General features: G+C 51.9%; 4 protein-coding genes across 4 annotated transcripts; 1 reads left to right on the plus strand and 3 right to left on the minus strand.

Moving 5' to 3' along the window:
- Nucleotides 1-1,197: 1,197 nt before the first annotated feature.
- UCRPA7_918 (putative serine threonine-protein kinase nrc-2 protein) lies at nt 1,198-3,228 on the minus strand (the record flags this gene model as incomplete). The annotated part of the gene is made up of 4 exons (XM_007913507.1): nt 1,198-1,582; nt 1,633-1,975; nt 2,071-2,370; nt 2,424-3,228. The coding sequence occupies 4 exons, from the start codon at nt 3,226-3,228 to the stop codon at nt 1,198-1,200; spliced, it is 1,833 nt and encodes a 610-aa protein (XP_007911698.1).
- Nucleotides 3,229-5,631: 2,403 nt separating this feature from the next.
- UCRPA7_919 (putative c2h2 finger domain-containing protein) lies at nt 5,632-6,876 on the minus strand (the record flags this gene model as incomplete). Its single annotated transcript, XM_007913508.1, has 2 exons — nt 5,632-6,332; nt 6,855-6,876. 2 exons carry the CDS (start codon nt 6,874-6,876, stop codon nt 5,632-5,634), a joined length of 723 nt encoding a protein of 240 aa, XP_007911699.1.
- A 1,428-nt stretch (nt 6,877-8,304) lies between these two features.
- On the plus strand, nt 8,305-9,156 carry UCRPA7_920 (putative short chain dehydrogenase protein; the record flags this gene model as incomplete). Its single annotated transcript, XM_007913509.1, has 3 exons — nt 8,305-8,648; nt 8,707-9,013; nt 9,067-9,156. The coding sequence occupies 3 exons, from the start codon at nt 8,305-8,307 to the stop codon at nt 9,154-9,156; spliced, it is 741 nt and encodes a 246-aa protein (XP_007911700.1).
- Nucleotides 9,157-9,602: 446 nt separating this feature from the next.
- Nucleotides 9,603-10,723, minus strand: UCRPA7_921 (putative translation machinery-associated protein 46 protein; the record flags this gene model as incomplete). Its single annotated transcript, XM_007913510.1, has 2 exons — nt 9,603-10,029; nt 10,158-10,723. 2 exons carry the CDS (start codon nt 10,721-10,723, stop codon nt 9,603-9,605), a joined length of 993 nt encoding a protein of 330 aa, XP_007911701.1.
- Nucleotides 10,724-12,826: the final 2,103 nt, after the last annotated feature.

Genomic DNA, 12,826 nt, shown 5'->3' on the forward strand with positions numbered 1-12,826 from the left:
CCCGCGTCGATCTCGGCGCGCAGCTCGTCCGCCGTGCCCAGGAACCGGCGCTCGCACGTCTCCGAGTCCCAGTCCACCACGTACGCCGGCGCCGTCTCGACCTGCTGCGAGATGCCGCCGCTCGAGCCCGACCGCACGTGGTAGTGCTGCACCGCCGCTATCGCCGCGGACTGCAGTGGCGCACGGGGAGGCTGGAGCTCACTGGCCATGGTGAGGTCTAGCGATGGCTGCACTTACGGCCATTTGTTTCGCTTGTTGAAGAGCCAGTCGTCAGACTGGGCGTGGTGAGGACAGATATGTGATATGAGATATGAGATATGAGATATACAGAGAAAAGAAGATGCAACAATGGATCAGAAGACTAGAAAAGGGAAAGAAATCAGACATATACCGTAATCATTATGAACATAGGAAGAGATCAGCACTTGACGTCTTCCAAATGCACGCATGGTCGTGCAGCTTGAGCTAGGGTCATTCAGATTAATATTTGCTGCTCAGCTGATTGCTGCACGCCTGCAGGTCAGAAACGTGGCCAATGAAACAAAAGCTCTTGTGTCCAGTATTCCATCGATCCTTTTAACCATATCGGAATAGTAGCAGAACCACACCATCCGGACCAGTTAATGCAGCAGTTACATCTAGAGGCGGCATTGCCAATGGCCTGGATTTCTTGCAGCTCAAAAAGCTTACCGCCAGCACAGCCCTCGCAACTCAGGCTAGTCTGTAAGGCTGAAGAAGCGATCATAACATGTCCTCAATCACGATATTCAAGTAAAAAGGCGTGCAAATGGGCAGCAGAAGATCAATATTGCTTTCTTATTTTCCCTGTCTTGCCGATCCGTAAACGCCGCTGGGGTTCCCCTTGGAAAACGCCATGAAAGAAGGAGAAAACACGCGACGATGAGATATATGAATGCCGAATCCACCAGGCCAACCATTCCCTTTGATCTTTCTGGAAAACCTCTCGTCACATATCATGCTAAATGAGCGTAAGTGAAGCGCGCAGGAAAAATGAATACAACAAATGCAAGCCTCGTACAATCGGGATCCGCTTGGTGAGCCGGACAGGTAGTGTGACAAGGCGACCCGGGGGTGTCTCCGAGACGACATAAGGAGAGATCGTCCCGTAGCTTCCTAGGCCCTCGCAAAACAGGCATCTCGCTCTCAGCCTGGTTCGCCTAATCTCTTCCTCTCTTTTTAGGGCGATGAGTCGTAGCCGTTAGGACCATCGCTGTGGTCATCTCCCTCGTGGTGTAGCGTGACGCTGTTGAACTCCTCGAACGGATCGATCGTCACATCCCCTCCAGGGGTAGCCAGCCCGCTGTCAAGGGGGACGCCCTTCAACTGCATAGGTTTCGATCCACTGAGGTCCACGCTCTCGCTCTCCTTCACGTTGCGGAAATTGACAGTGTCAATGCCCCTTCCTTGGTGGGGAACAATGGGCGGCTTCATGTGCCTGATCAGCGCCCACTGCGTGGTTCTGAAGAACGGATGCGCCTTGATATCTGAAGCGCCTGCCCTCGCTCCTAATCTACGGTTCTCGTCCTTGATCAGAAGTTTTCGGATAAGGGATTTGCAGAGACTAGAAAGAATCAGTGGCATGTCCATGCGAGAAGAAGTCTCATCACTCACTTGGATATCTGAGGTGCGCCAGCGTGGTCGGGGAAGGGTATGTCTTCCCGCAGGATGTTGGCGAACGTCGCATTCCGGTTCTTGCCCTTGAAGGGCGTTGTGCCGTAAAGCATTTCATAGATCAAAATACCAAGCGTCCACCAATCAACCGCACTAGTGTGGCCGCTGCCCTTGATAACCTCTGGTGCGATATATTCTTCGGTTCCTACAAATGAGTTGGTGCGGAAGTTGGCGATGCAAGATTTCGTGTCTATCGTCGGTAATGATGAGGTGCTCGCCCCGTTCTTCCCAATAATCATGGTCGGCTTGCCGCCGGGATCGGACTGCTTGGACAGATCGAAGTCTGAAAGCATGATGTGTCCTGACTGATGCAAAAGAATATCTGTAGTCTCGTGTAAGCGAAGGCGTCTGGACGAACACTATGAAATGGACACCAACTTTCTGGTTTCAAGTCGCGGTAAATAAAACCCATCAAATGCAGATACTCCAAAGCAGCAGTAACCTCCGCCGCATAGAAGCGAGCATCGTCCTCCGGTATGCATTTTCCAGGTCTGGTCTGCAGAGCACGGAAGAACTCTCCTCCACTGCAGTATTCCATGCAGAGATAGAGGTAGTCTTCCGATTGAAACGAATGGTATAAGGTCACAATAAAGGGATGATTGCTAGTTGCCAAAATTTCCTGCTCCGCAAGAGCTCTCTTGATCTTGTTTCGTTTGATCATTTCCTTCTTGCTCAGAACTGCAATTTGTCAGCGAGGGGGTCAGAGGCACAAAAGACGGCGGACAACGAACCCTTCATGGCATAGAGCCTTCCGCTCTTCTTCTCGCGCACGAGATAGACCTTGCCCACATCTCCCTTGCCAATCAATTTTATCTTATCGAAGCTCTGGGGGCCAACCTCGACGTTGCGGACCTTGATCGAGTTGGAGCTGTAAGTCCTGCGGAACGCCAATGGCGTCCGGCCTGGCGACGGCAGCGCTCCTAGGCCGTCGGTATCGGGAACGGCGAGGGAATTGGCATCGGGAGCCTGTGACTTCGACTCAACCAAGCCGAGCGTGCTGGAGTTCTTGTTCTCGACTAGGGGCTCCTTGCCGAGTTCGGCGGTTGCGGGCCGCTCGTTACTGCCCTTGCCCTTGGAGAACAGACCCTGAGCATTAGGAGCGCTCGCAACTCTCCTGAGCTTCCTCGCCAGCTCCTCCTTCGTGGCAGCGGTAGGCTGCTCGGCGGCGCCATTGGGGCCGTCGACCTTCAATTGCGGCGTGTCGGGCGGGCTGGGTGGCACGGATCCCTCATTGTGGTGTCGTAGGCCAGGCTGGCCCTGGTGGACAAAGTAGGGGTTGGCGTGAGCAGTCGGGCTGAGGGCCTCGTCCAGCGGGTTGCCTTCGCTCGCGACGGTGGCGGATCGAAGGCGGCCGACGGTGGTGAAGAACTTGGACTGGCGAAAGGAGGTCTTGGAGTCGGACTTGAAGGCGCTGGTGTGGTGGTGGTCGGCGCCGCCCTTCTCCCCGTTGCTGTTGGTGAAGCTATTGATGCGGAAGAAGTTCTTCAGCTTCTGGGGGAAGTGGCCATTGCCATTTACGCTCTTTGTGGACGGCATCTTGGGGTTGTCGTCGCGGCGATCATACGGCGGCCGGGGCCATGGCGAGCGGTGGTTTTGGTTGAGGGTAGAGTGGTTGGTGATATCGGCAAGAGGAGGAGGTGCAGGTGGAGGCGCTGCTGCTGATTCTATCCGAGACTGGAACTGGGACTGGGACTGAGGAGCCTGGGCCTGGAGTTGGGGCTGGCCGCCTCTCGGTAAAGCACCGGTGGCCTTAGGCATGGGGGGATATTCCTCTTAGGGCCTTGGGCGGGCAGTTTCCCGCCTGGACTGTTCCAAGGCTAGCTAGGGAGACGCCTGCTTCCGCCGTAGAACCAGTGAGTTTTTTTGGGGTCCTTTAAAGTGGCAGCGGCGTTAAGTAGTGCACCTGTCACAACCTTGGAAATGATCGAGAAAAAGGGGTCTGTCTGTCCTCTTCTACAGATTATGCTCTGAAATCGTAGATGATGGCGTGTTTTCTGAATGTTTTATTTGGAAGAAAAAGAAGAAAAAGAATACCGAGGTAGGTAGTCCAGGGCATCTCAAGTGGCAGCTGGTCTTAGTGATGTCTACTGTACTGTACTGTACTGTACTGTACTGTACTGCCCTGCTCTGTAACGTGGAGGATTAGGATTAGATGTCTCGTTACCTGCCTCACTTATCATATCAGACTCACGCCAAGAATTCAGAAGAGCGGCGGCAAAATGGCCTGCTTCTTCTCCTGGTTCTGCTTCACTCACTTCACCCACTTCACTACTACCACCACCACCAACACCACAGACGGATTTACCCTGCAGTACTGCGTATATGCACTGCTAATTAGTAGCATCCAGAGTCTTGGGCTGGGCTGGACCGGGGGATTGTCGAGTTGATCGCACACCAGACACTAATCGGACTGGTAAAGTCGCTGTTGTGGGGACCTTTTTGGGGCTGTGCAATGCCAGCAGCAGTTAGTCCACTTCTTTCCTCACTCTCACCCCCTACATGCCATGCCCTCATGCCAATGCCAGACCCTGTCTCTATAAGAGAGATGCGGCCCGTCCTCCTCTCCAGAGCATACTGCATAGTACCTACAGTAGGTATGTACCTATGTAGATGGATTTGATTGAGCTGCGCTATTTTCCGCCAATATAACCGCCCGGGGCTTGCATATCGCACATCTTGGGGTGCTCGACGATCGAATTGTTGTGTGCACGCAGAAGAGTGTCAAGTGTGTGTGTGCTGTTGAGAGGCGGCAGCAGCCAGTAAGGAGCCTCTAAGCTCCCTTTGGGACGGGCCAGAACCCCCGATCTGTTAACAACCGTAATGCTAGAGGCACGTTATGGGTGTTCTTCGGGTGTTCTGCGACCCACCTTCGCCACCTTCCGAACATGGACTCACCCGCCCCTACTCTACGAGTCTACGAGTCTACGAGTCTACATTACCGTATCTGCTTCAACGTTTCCCTCTCCTTATTAACGTTAGCTTCGAAGTTGTCTATGTGCCTGCCTGTCTGTCAGTCTGTCTGTAAGCCTGTTCTGAAGTAGCATCTACTGGCTAAGGTAAGCTCGTAAGGTAGGGAAATCCCTACACTGGACAGGTACGTCGGTAGCGAGAAGGGGGAAGGAAAGTCCGTGGTGTTCAGGGTTCAGGTGTGGCTGACAAATGGCCTTTATAGACCCTGGCCACTCGATAACCTCCCCCTCCTGTAAGTGAACTATCTACAAGAGGAACTGTACATTACAACCTTTCAATCACGAAAAAGTCAGCACGGTAGATATGTAATAGCATCGGTAACTCAATGCGCTGGTTGACTTCCAATACGACCAGCTGCCCACTTTTGCTGCCGTCGTGTCCAGTGTCCACGCGTCTCCAGTTCCCCGAATGTGACGTAACTCGCTCACTCTGGAATGAGTGATCACTGATCACCGCGCATTTCAGTGCATGAATTGCCAGGAGCCAGCTTTGAGCCGCACCGCCCCAGCGACACACGGCACCTAGGCGCCCTCAGGCGCCCTACTGGCCACTCGTCCACCTCAACAATACCTAGGTAATCCCTCTCTGGGTAAGACAACCCCTTATTATTAGTAAACCCCTATTTCTTCCCAGGTCTCCAATCTGTGTTTCCTGATGGGATCCCTCCCAGCGTCTGGCTGGCATTCCTTCGGCCACGACGGAAGCCACGGAAGCTACGGGTGCATCTGCATACGTCAAAGCAGGTCTTGCATAGCCTCAATTATATAACATTGATATCTATTCGTCGTCCTAAATAGGTCTCCCTCTGGCGCTATGAGCCAAATACGACCTCCACGTTGCGCCCCTATCCTGTAACGGGGCAAAGTGTAGAAGCTTCTTAATCCTCCGTCCACATCGGCTCTTCCAAACGCCGTGGTATGAATGCCAATGTGTGGGTGTGGGTGTGACCTCTTCTACGCCGTAGCAGCTTCAAGGAGCAATCTCATTACCGTCCTCGTCTTCGTACGGCGCGTTCGCGTCCCGCTGCAGAAGCAGCTCCCTCAACCGCCGCCGGTTGTTCCTCCACGTTATGAAGTCCTCCACCTCTTGGTCCTTCACCGACGGCGTGACCTGCTTGCCCTCGTCGTCGAGCAGGTAGTCCGGGACCGAATCCGAGGCCCCCCTCGCCTCGACGGGCGCCATGCTGTTTCCATACCCGTCTCCCAGATGCCACGTAAAAGGGACGAGGTGCCGCTCCTCCATGTGACGCTCGAACCGGTCCCTTGAGCTGAACGTCGGACACGGCGCCGCCTCGCCGCACCTGGCCCACTTGCACTGGAGGACCTCGGACCGGCCGTGCACGACGTAGACATGCTTGCGTAGAGTCTCGGCATTCTGTAGCTCCGCGGGACATCCCTTCCACTCGCACAGAAAGGGTACATACCGCGGCTGTAGCTTCTCGAAGATCTCCTGCGGCGTCGGCGACGGCTTCCGGGCAGGCCGTCCGCGGCGCCTCTGCTTCAGCGCATAGTTCACCGCGTGGCCTTCCCGGCGGTCCGCGCGCTTCAGCGAGCCAGAGGGCGTAGGGGCGCCTGAGCTCGAGTACGGCATGCCCGGCTTCCAGCCCTTCGGGCGGCCCCTCCTCTTCGTCGGCGGCGCGGTCGCTGGCTCTGGAGCAGTGGCCGCTTCGTCTGGGAGTGGTTTCAGCACGGGAAGGGCTGGAGTACTTGCGGGAAGGGGGTCTAGGTTCTGAGAGCTCCGGACTGGCTGCCTGGGAGTGACATCTGATACCACGAGCTCATCTTCGAGATCTTCTGACTTGATTCGCGGAGGTTGGGCCAACGATGCGGTTTTCGGCGTGGTACTGAGGACCACTTCAATACGAGAGCCTCGAGTTGGTGTAAGTGGTGCGCTAGGCGTCCCTAGAGTTGGTTGTGATTGTGTGACAGTGTGTCTAGAGCTCAGACTGCTTGAAGGTGAGAACTGCGTGGTAGCGTGGACTTTCTGATGGCGAGGCGATCCGACTTCCGCCCAGAAATCTTCATAAGTCGGAGGCAAGCTGCGAGCATGAGAAGAAGGAGGCGGCACAGGTGGTCGAGCTGAAGAGCGAGCGATAGATGGATTAGGAACTTGCAAAGGTCCTGTGATCCTTCCGCGAGGCAAAGTTGGAGGCGGAATTGGAGTTTCTCTAATATGCCTCACAAGGTTCTCACCTTGTGGCAGGTATGGAGGCATGTTGTGTGGGTGAGATGATAGCAACCAGTCCAAGGCGAATCGTGATGTTAAAATTGATGAAATATCATATCAAATTTAGAAGACAATCTCGGCCATATTGTCTCAAACTTGTCTAATTAGACCAGGCCATTATGTCGAGAGGCACTGAAAAGAGTAAGTTTAGGATTAAGAAGGGATGACATAAGGAAAATCATTGGGGTTGTGAATGACTGTTTCGCGAGGCATTCATTCGGTGTTTCATCAGCAATATCTAAAAGCCTTGCAAAAAGTGAGATGAGAGAGCTTTGAAGCCCAACACGAAGACGGGAGTTGTGGTGCAAGGCTTTCCTTAAGACTCGAAAGAGACTACGAGATAGGGTCTCGACAAGATGCAAACATACCATGGTCTAACAAGTTACAAGGACAATTTATAGTCGTGTCATACTTTCGATAAAAGAAGTGGTCTGCAAGCAGAAGCTGGTCAAGGTGCGTAGCCGTCGAAGCAGGAAGTGCATCTTAAATGTTGAAGACGCGAACTAAGTCGCGATCGCTATTTGCTTTAAACCCAGAGCGCCGTAGTGCACGGACCATGTGGTGTACCCTGAACATATCCAGCAGATAATCTCTTCAGACTTGACATATTTGACTTTAGAGACTAAATGAAACGAATAATAGTGTTCATAGATCCTGATGTTTCATTCTACCCGGAGCGTATTATCAAGTAGTTTTACACATGTTGAAGTGGCTCATTTATTGAAGCACATTCAAGTACTGCAAAGTGTAACTCGGCGTCCTCACTACTGTTGCCCTTGAATACGCTCCAGTTACGAACAGTCGAATTGCGAACTTCAGTAAATTTGAATTTTTTCTAAAGCCCAACATTCCATAGTTTCAAACTCTTCACGCCGACATAGGCTCTGTTCTAGTCTAAGAGCGCAGAAATGCATTGTTGCGGTCGTGTTATTCTCACTTAAATCGCCCAGGCAGGGTCTCACTCCACACTCAAGGTACACAGGTATATAGAATGGCAGTCCGAGGTACAGGAAGTCCGAGTTTATTTACCCCTTTCCAGCCATGTAAGTTATTGATATAAAACAACAATCCTGGCATGTTGAAAGAAGCAGGAACCATTTCATTCGAAATACTAATCTTCATACTGGATGATCCGCCTCATCACGCAAGTAGTTTAGCATAAGGCGAATGGAGGTGGTATTATTAATCGCGGGGTTGCTCGCGCCCCGGAGCTCGTCTGTGGCTTCACTGCCGATGTTACAAATGCGTCACTGTCCAGCTTGATGAGACAATCGATATATAATCCAAGACTTCTGATTCACGTTTTTGTCAATCTGGTTCCTCTGAATATCACTTTCTCTGGAAAGTTATCTCACTTCTATTAGTTTAGCCACTTAATCTGAGATCTAAGTCAGGTTCACTACGTACAATCTAGCCATGGCATCACAGTTCTTCGCAATTGTTGCTGGAGTCGGGGCTGGAACTGGTGGCGCCGTTGCGAAGAGATTTGCCCAAGCGTACCCAGTTGTTCTGCTTGCCCGAAAACCAGAGAGCTACAATGACGTTGTCTCTGAAATTCAGAAAGCCGGGGGCAAGGCTTTTGGAGTGACCACCGACACAGCGGATGAAGCTTCGGTTGCGTCTGCTTTCGAGACCATCAAGAAGGAGCTCCCTGACTCCAAGCTCGCTGCCGCAATCTACAATGTGGGTGGCGGCCGGGGCCTTAAGCCATTCCTTGAGTTGTCAGTCGAAGACCTCGACTCAAGCTACCAGTCAAATGCGTAAGTTTATTTATATACAGTTCTGTGTCTCAAAATTTCCTAACTAACAAGCGTTCAGACGTGGCCTATTCCTGTTCGCTCAGAAAGCTCTGCCGCTCCTCCTAGAGTCTGTTGAAGAGTCACCACATCCGCCGTCCCTGATCGTCACAGGCGCGACGGCATCCCTTAGGGGAAGTGTACGTTTCTCAGACTTCGCTGCTGGCAAGTTTGCCAAGCGTGCCATCACGCAATCCCTGGCGCGAGAGTTTGGACCGAAAGGAGTTCACGTCGCACATGCTATTATCGATGGTGGTATAGACATTCCTCGCTTGAAGGACAGAGTTATAAATAATGGGGCGCCAGACGGCAAGATCAGCCCGGATGCGGTAAGCAAGATGCATGTCCTCCTTCAGATGACAAGCTGACTTTTTTTTTGCAGATTGCCGAGAGTTATTGGCATCTCCACACTCAGCACAGGTCTGCCTTCACACAGGAGCTTGACATTAGACCTTATGTCGAGAAGTTCTAGGGGCGGAAATCTGAAGCCAAGGAACTGGGATGGGCTGTCGAAACTGAACGCTCGTTCAAGATTTTGCAGCCCCTGTAAAGTCTGCTGATTCGAAAATCACAGCAACGGATTATTGTATGGGAACAATGTGGTAACGGCCCTCTCGTTGGCGTGCGAGATGGTAATATAGTATTGATATTTAATCCTTTCGCCCCTGCTACCTGAGTTTGTGACATACGTTTCCTTCTTTCAAGTGCGTAGGCAGCTGATATTTGAGAAAAGGTCTACTCTCAGAGTCAGGGGCTGTGACCTCCTCCGCAGCACTAGACGCGGTAGATCCAATAATGTTGAGCGAGCACCTGGTCCTTGGCTTGAGGTGCGTGGCCGCTTATGTTGGACGGAACAGCCTTTGCTTGGATGTGTTAGCACTGTCGGGGCTCGGGTCGCTTTCAAAGCCCTGAAAGCGCTCAAGTAGCGACAGCGGTTTGTATTGCTTCGGGAGCGCCTGTTGTCTCCCCGTTCGAATACATGCCAAGCAATCGCTCCTCTTCTTTCCTGGCTCGTATCGCCTCGGTCTGTTCTCGCAGCTTTTCCAGGTTCCAAGTCTCGTCGTCGTCGTCTTCTGACTCGTCGCTGTCTCCCCTCCAGTTGCCACTCTCGAACAGAGCACGACCAGTTGCTTCCTTGGCCTTCCGTGCCTGCTCCTCTGCTGCCTTCTTGTCGAGACGATCCTTTTTCCACTTGGCAAAGCTTTCGGGGGTAACGGGTGTTAGTGTCCCCGTGAGCTTGTGTCTCTCAGTCTCCAAGAAGTCCTCCAGAGTCAGTGTTTTAAGTGGCGACTTGTCCATGAGGGCCTTCTCGGCAGCTCGTTGTTCCCTCGTCTTCAAGATAAATCTGTTGAAGTATTCCGTTAGATATCTGCAATAAAGCCAGGCAGAGGAAGAAGAACCCACCCAGGCGGCAAGGCATGCTTGTACATGCATTTGTCTGCACCATTCGGACATATCCAAAACCAACCATACTTGCCATCCTCGATGGCTTCGATGAAGTATTTGCAAACCTTGTCGGTCGTTGTCCGCTGATTGCCCTTCTTAGATAGAACAACACTGCGTAATTTCTCCTCGTCCCAGTCGGCCGATGTCTCTGCCTTCTTCTTCTCTTCTTCCTCCTTCCTAGTATCCGTGTACAAACTCCTCTTCTCCGTCTTGCGTTCTACGTCGAGGTCATGAGCGAACTTGCACTTCTTGCCCTTCTCACAATTGCCCTTCTTGAAAAATATGCAGACGACAGTCTTTGGATCCACGCCAAATGGCACTTTTTGGATCTGTGCAGGCCTGTTCAGCAATGCCTCCGCTTCTCGCTTGGCATCCTCCGCAGCCTTCTTTTCTTTCTCGCGCTGAGCCTTCTCAGCCTGTTTTTTCTTCTCTTCAGCACTTCCGCTATTCTTGAGATTCGATGTCATCTGGGCAATCTGCCTCTGGGCTTGAGCACCCTTCTTGTTCTTCATGCCGAAGGTTCTGTCCTCGACCAATTTGGTGGCGGACGGCTTCTTGCCGCCACCCTGCTTGTCATTCTTCTTCGGAGGCATTTTGGAGGTGGAAAATCGCAGATGGTGTTGGTTACCGGTCGAACAAGGTATTGTCCTCGAGACGGCCGCCTCTCCTTCCCCTCGACAGGGTCTCTGTTAAATAATGAAAGGCGGGCAAAAGTGCCTTGGGCTTGGCTGGAGAGAAATGTGGGATGTAAATGCAACCAAGTGGGATGAAGAATGATGGAGTACTGCACGGACCATCTCATCACGTGCATGCCACTATCTTATCGGCCTGGCAAGTTACAGGCACCCTGACAGGTACCTGTCTCTAAGCTCCAGCGTACTCGTAATAAGGTCCCTGAAAGCTGGCCACATTGCGACTCTCAAACTCGGAGACACCAGACCACAAAACATCGCCAACTGTGTGAATTATTCCTTGTCAGAGACAACTCGGTTGGTTACCTTCCTGGAGATTTGAAAGAGATCAAAAAAGGGCTAATGACCAAACAATAGCAAGACAATCGTTCCCAGCTCCACCTGTCCATCCGCACCTTTGCTCAACCGGCTAGCATTGCGTAAAGACGAGTCAAGATGATTTCCGACGACGACCTTTACCGGCTTGCCATCTTTCTCGGCTCAGCCGCGATGATTCTCATTGTTCTCTACCAATACCTTGAAGTCAATTCGAATGAAATTCCGGAAAAGCAACCAGTCGCACCGCAGCCCGCTGGAAAGCAAGCAACGTCGCATAAGTAAGATCCTCGCGGAGGATTTGGACAAGAAAAAGCTGGAGCTACAATCAATTGTAGTCTTGGGAGACTTGTATTATTAGGACGGCCGGAAAATCGTCTACGAAGCCATGCTATTTGGAAGATTTGAAGGTTATGACGCCCCAATGAAGAGGGAGGCGTCTCTAGGTATACCCAAAACGTCTTCGCAACATCGATCTTGCGAAGGAAAAATCAGCTACATCAATAGAAAGCTGTTGCACGAGAATTTACGTCCTCTTTGTTGTCGTCTGACTCCATGTCGCGCATGCTATGTTGCCGCGCAGCCTACAACTTGGATTATACTACGCATTGTGCTTTGCAACGTGAAATATCTTTATTCGATCTGATTCTCAATACAACAAGTCTTCCGAAGCTCAGATTCTCGTAGCTCCTAGAAGTAAAAGTGAGTTTCGAGAATGATGACGGGCTACGAAGACGAAGAACTGGTAGCTACCGGCGCATCTAGTTTCGAAACCTCCTAGATTCGAATAAGATCTACCTAGGTAGTGGAGGAGTGAACGTGTAGTCTACCCGTAGTAAGGCACCTGTTGTGGCAGAGGCAGTGAGGAAATCGATAGAACCCCAATCCAAAGGAGGACTGTGGAAGCAGAAAGTCTCATGTTGCAGCCGCAGAGGCGTGTGCATCTGCTACCGCAAGCATGGCAAAGGCTGGGGAACCTAGACGAGACAGAGTCGTATGGTTGCAATACAAAACGGTCGTGAATGTTAATGTCATGTTCTTCGAAGATGATCAATGATCAAATGGGCAAGGCTACAAGCAGTCGACAGAGGTCGACACAAGGTATCTACAGTACCGCAAAACGTGACAAAGTGGTACCATCAACTTCAACGACCAAGGAGATAGGTATCTCAGATGCACCGGGATCTGGACTGTGGCTGGGTGGAAGGTGAGTCACGCTGTACCTAAACGAGTCTAGCACAGGTGTGGCCCAATGAAACGCGACAGCCACACTTTGGCTCCCTCGCTCCTGGAAGACAACGCACGGGTCACCAACCTGGCCAGCACAAAGCCCAGCGCAGCACAACAAAAAGGGCGTCACGACTGCCTACCTACTTGGCCCTTCCCACCCAGCTGACTCCCATTTTCTTCTCCTATTCATCCTCATCAGCCATCTTCAGCCTGCCTCACCAACCGCAGAACAACCCACCAAATATACCTGGTATCTTCTGCCTTTTTCGATTCTTGAGAGGTCTGCAGCCAACTTGACAGTCCTCATCTCCATTTCATTTCTCGACCAACACTTCGGCCAATAATCATCGCCTCATCATCGTCTCCCCTCAGCTGTCGCATTTGCCCAGCTCGCGAGTACATTCCAACAAGCCTGTCTCGACGATATTACTGAGAGACCTCTTCTTTCCTCGCCATCAC

This window comes from Phaeoacremonium minimum (genome assembly GCF_000392275.1).
Source record: "Phaeoacremonium minimum UCRPA7 unplaced genomic scaffold PA7_03_scaffold_44, whole genome shotgun sequence".
Classification (NCBI taxonomy): Eukaryota; Fungi; Ascomycota; class Sordariomycetes; order Togniniales; family Togniniaceae; genus Phaeoacremonium; species Phaeoacremonium minimum.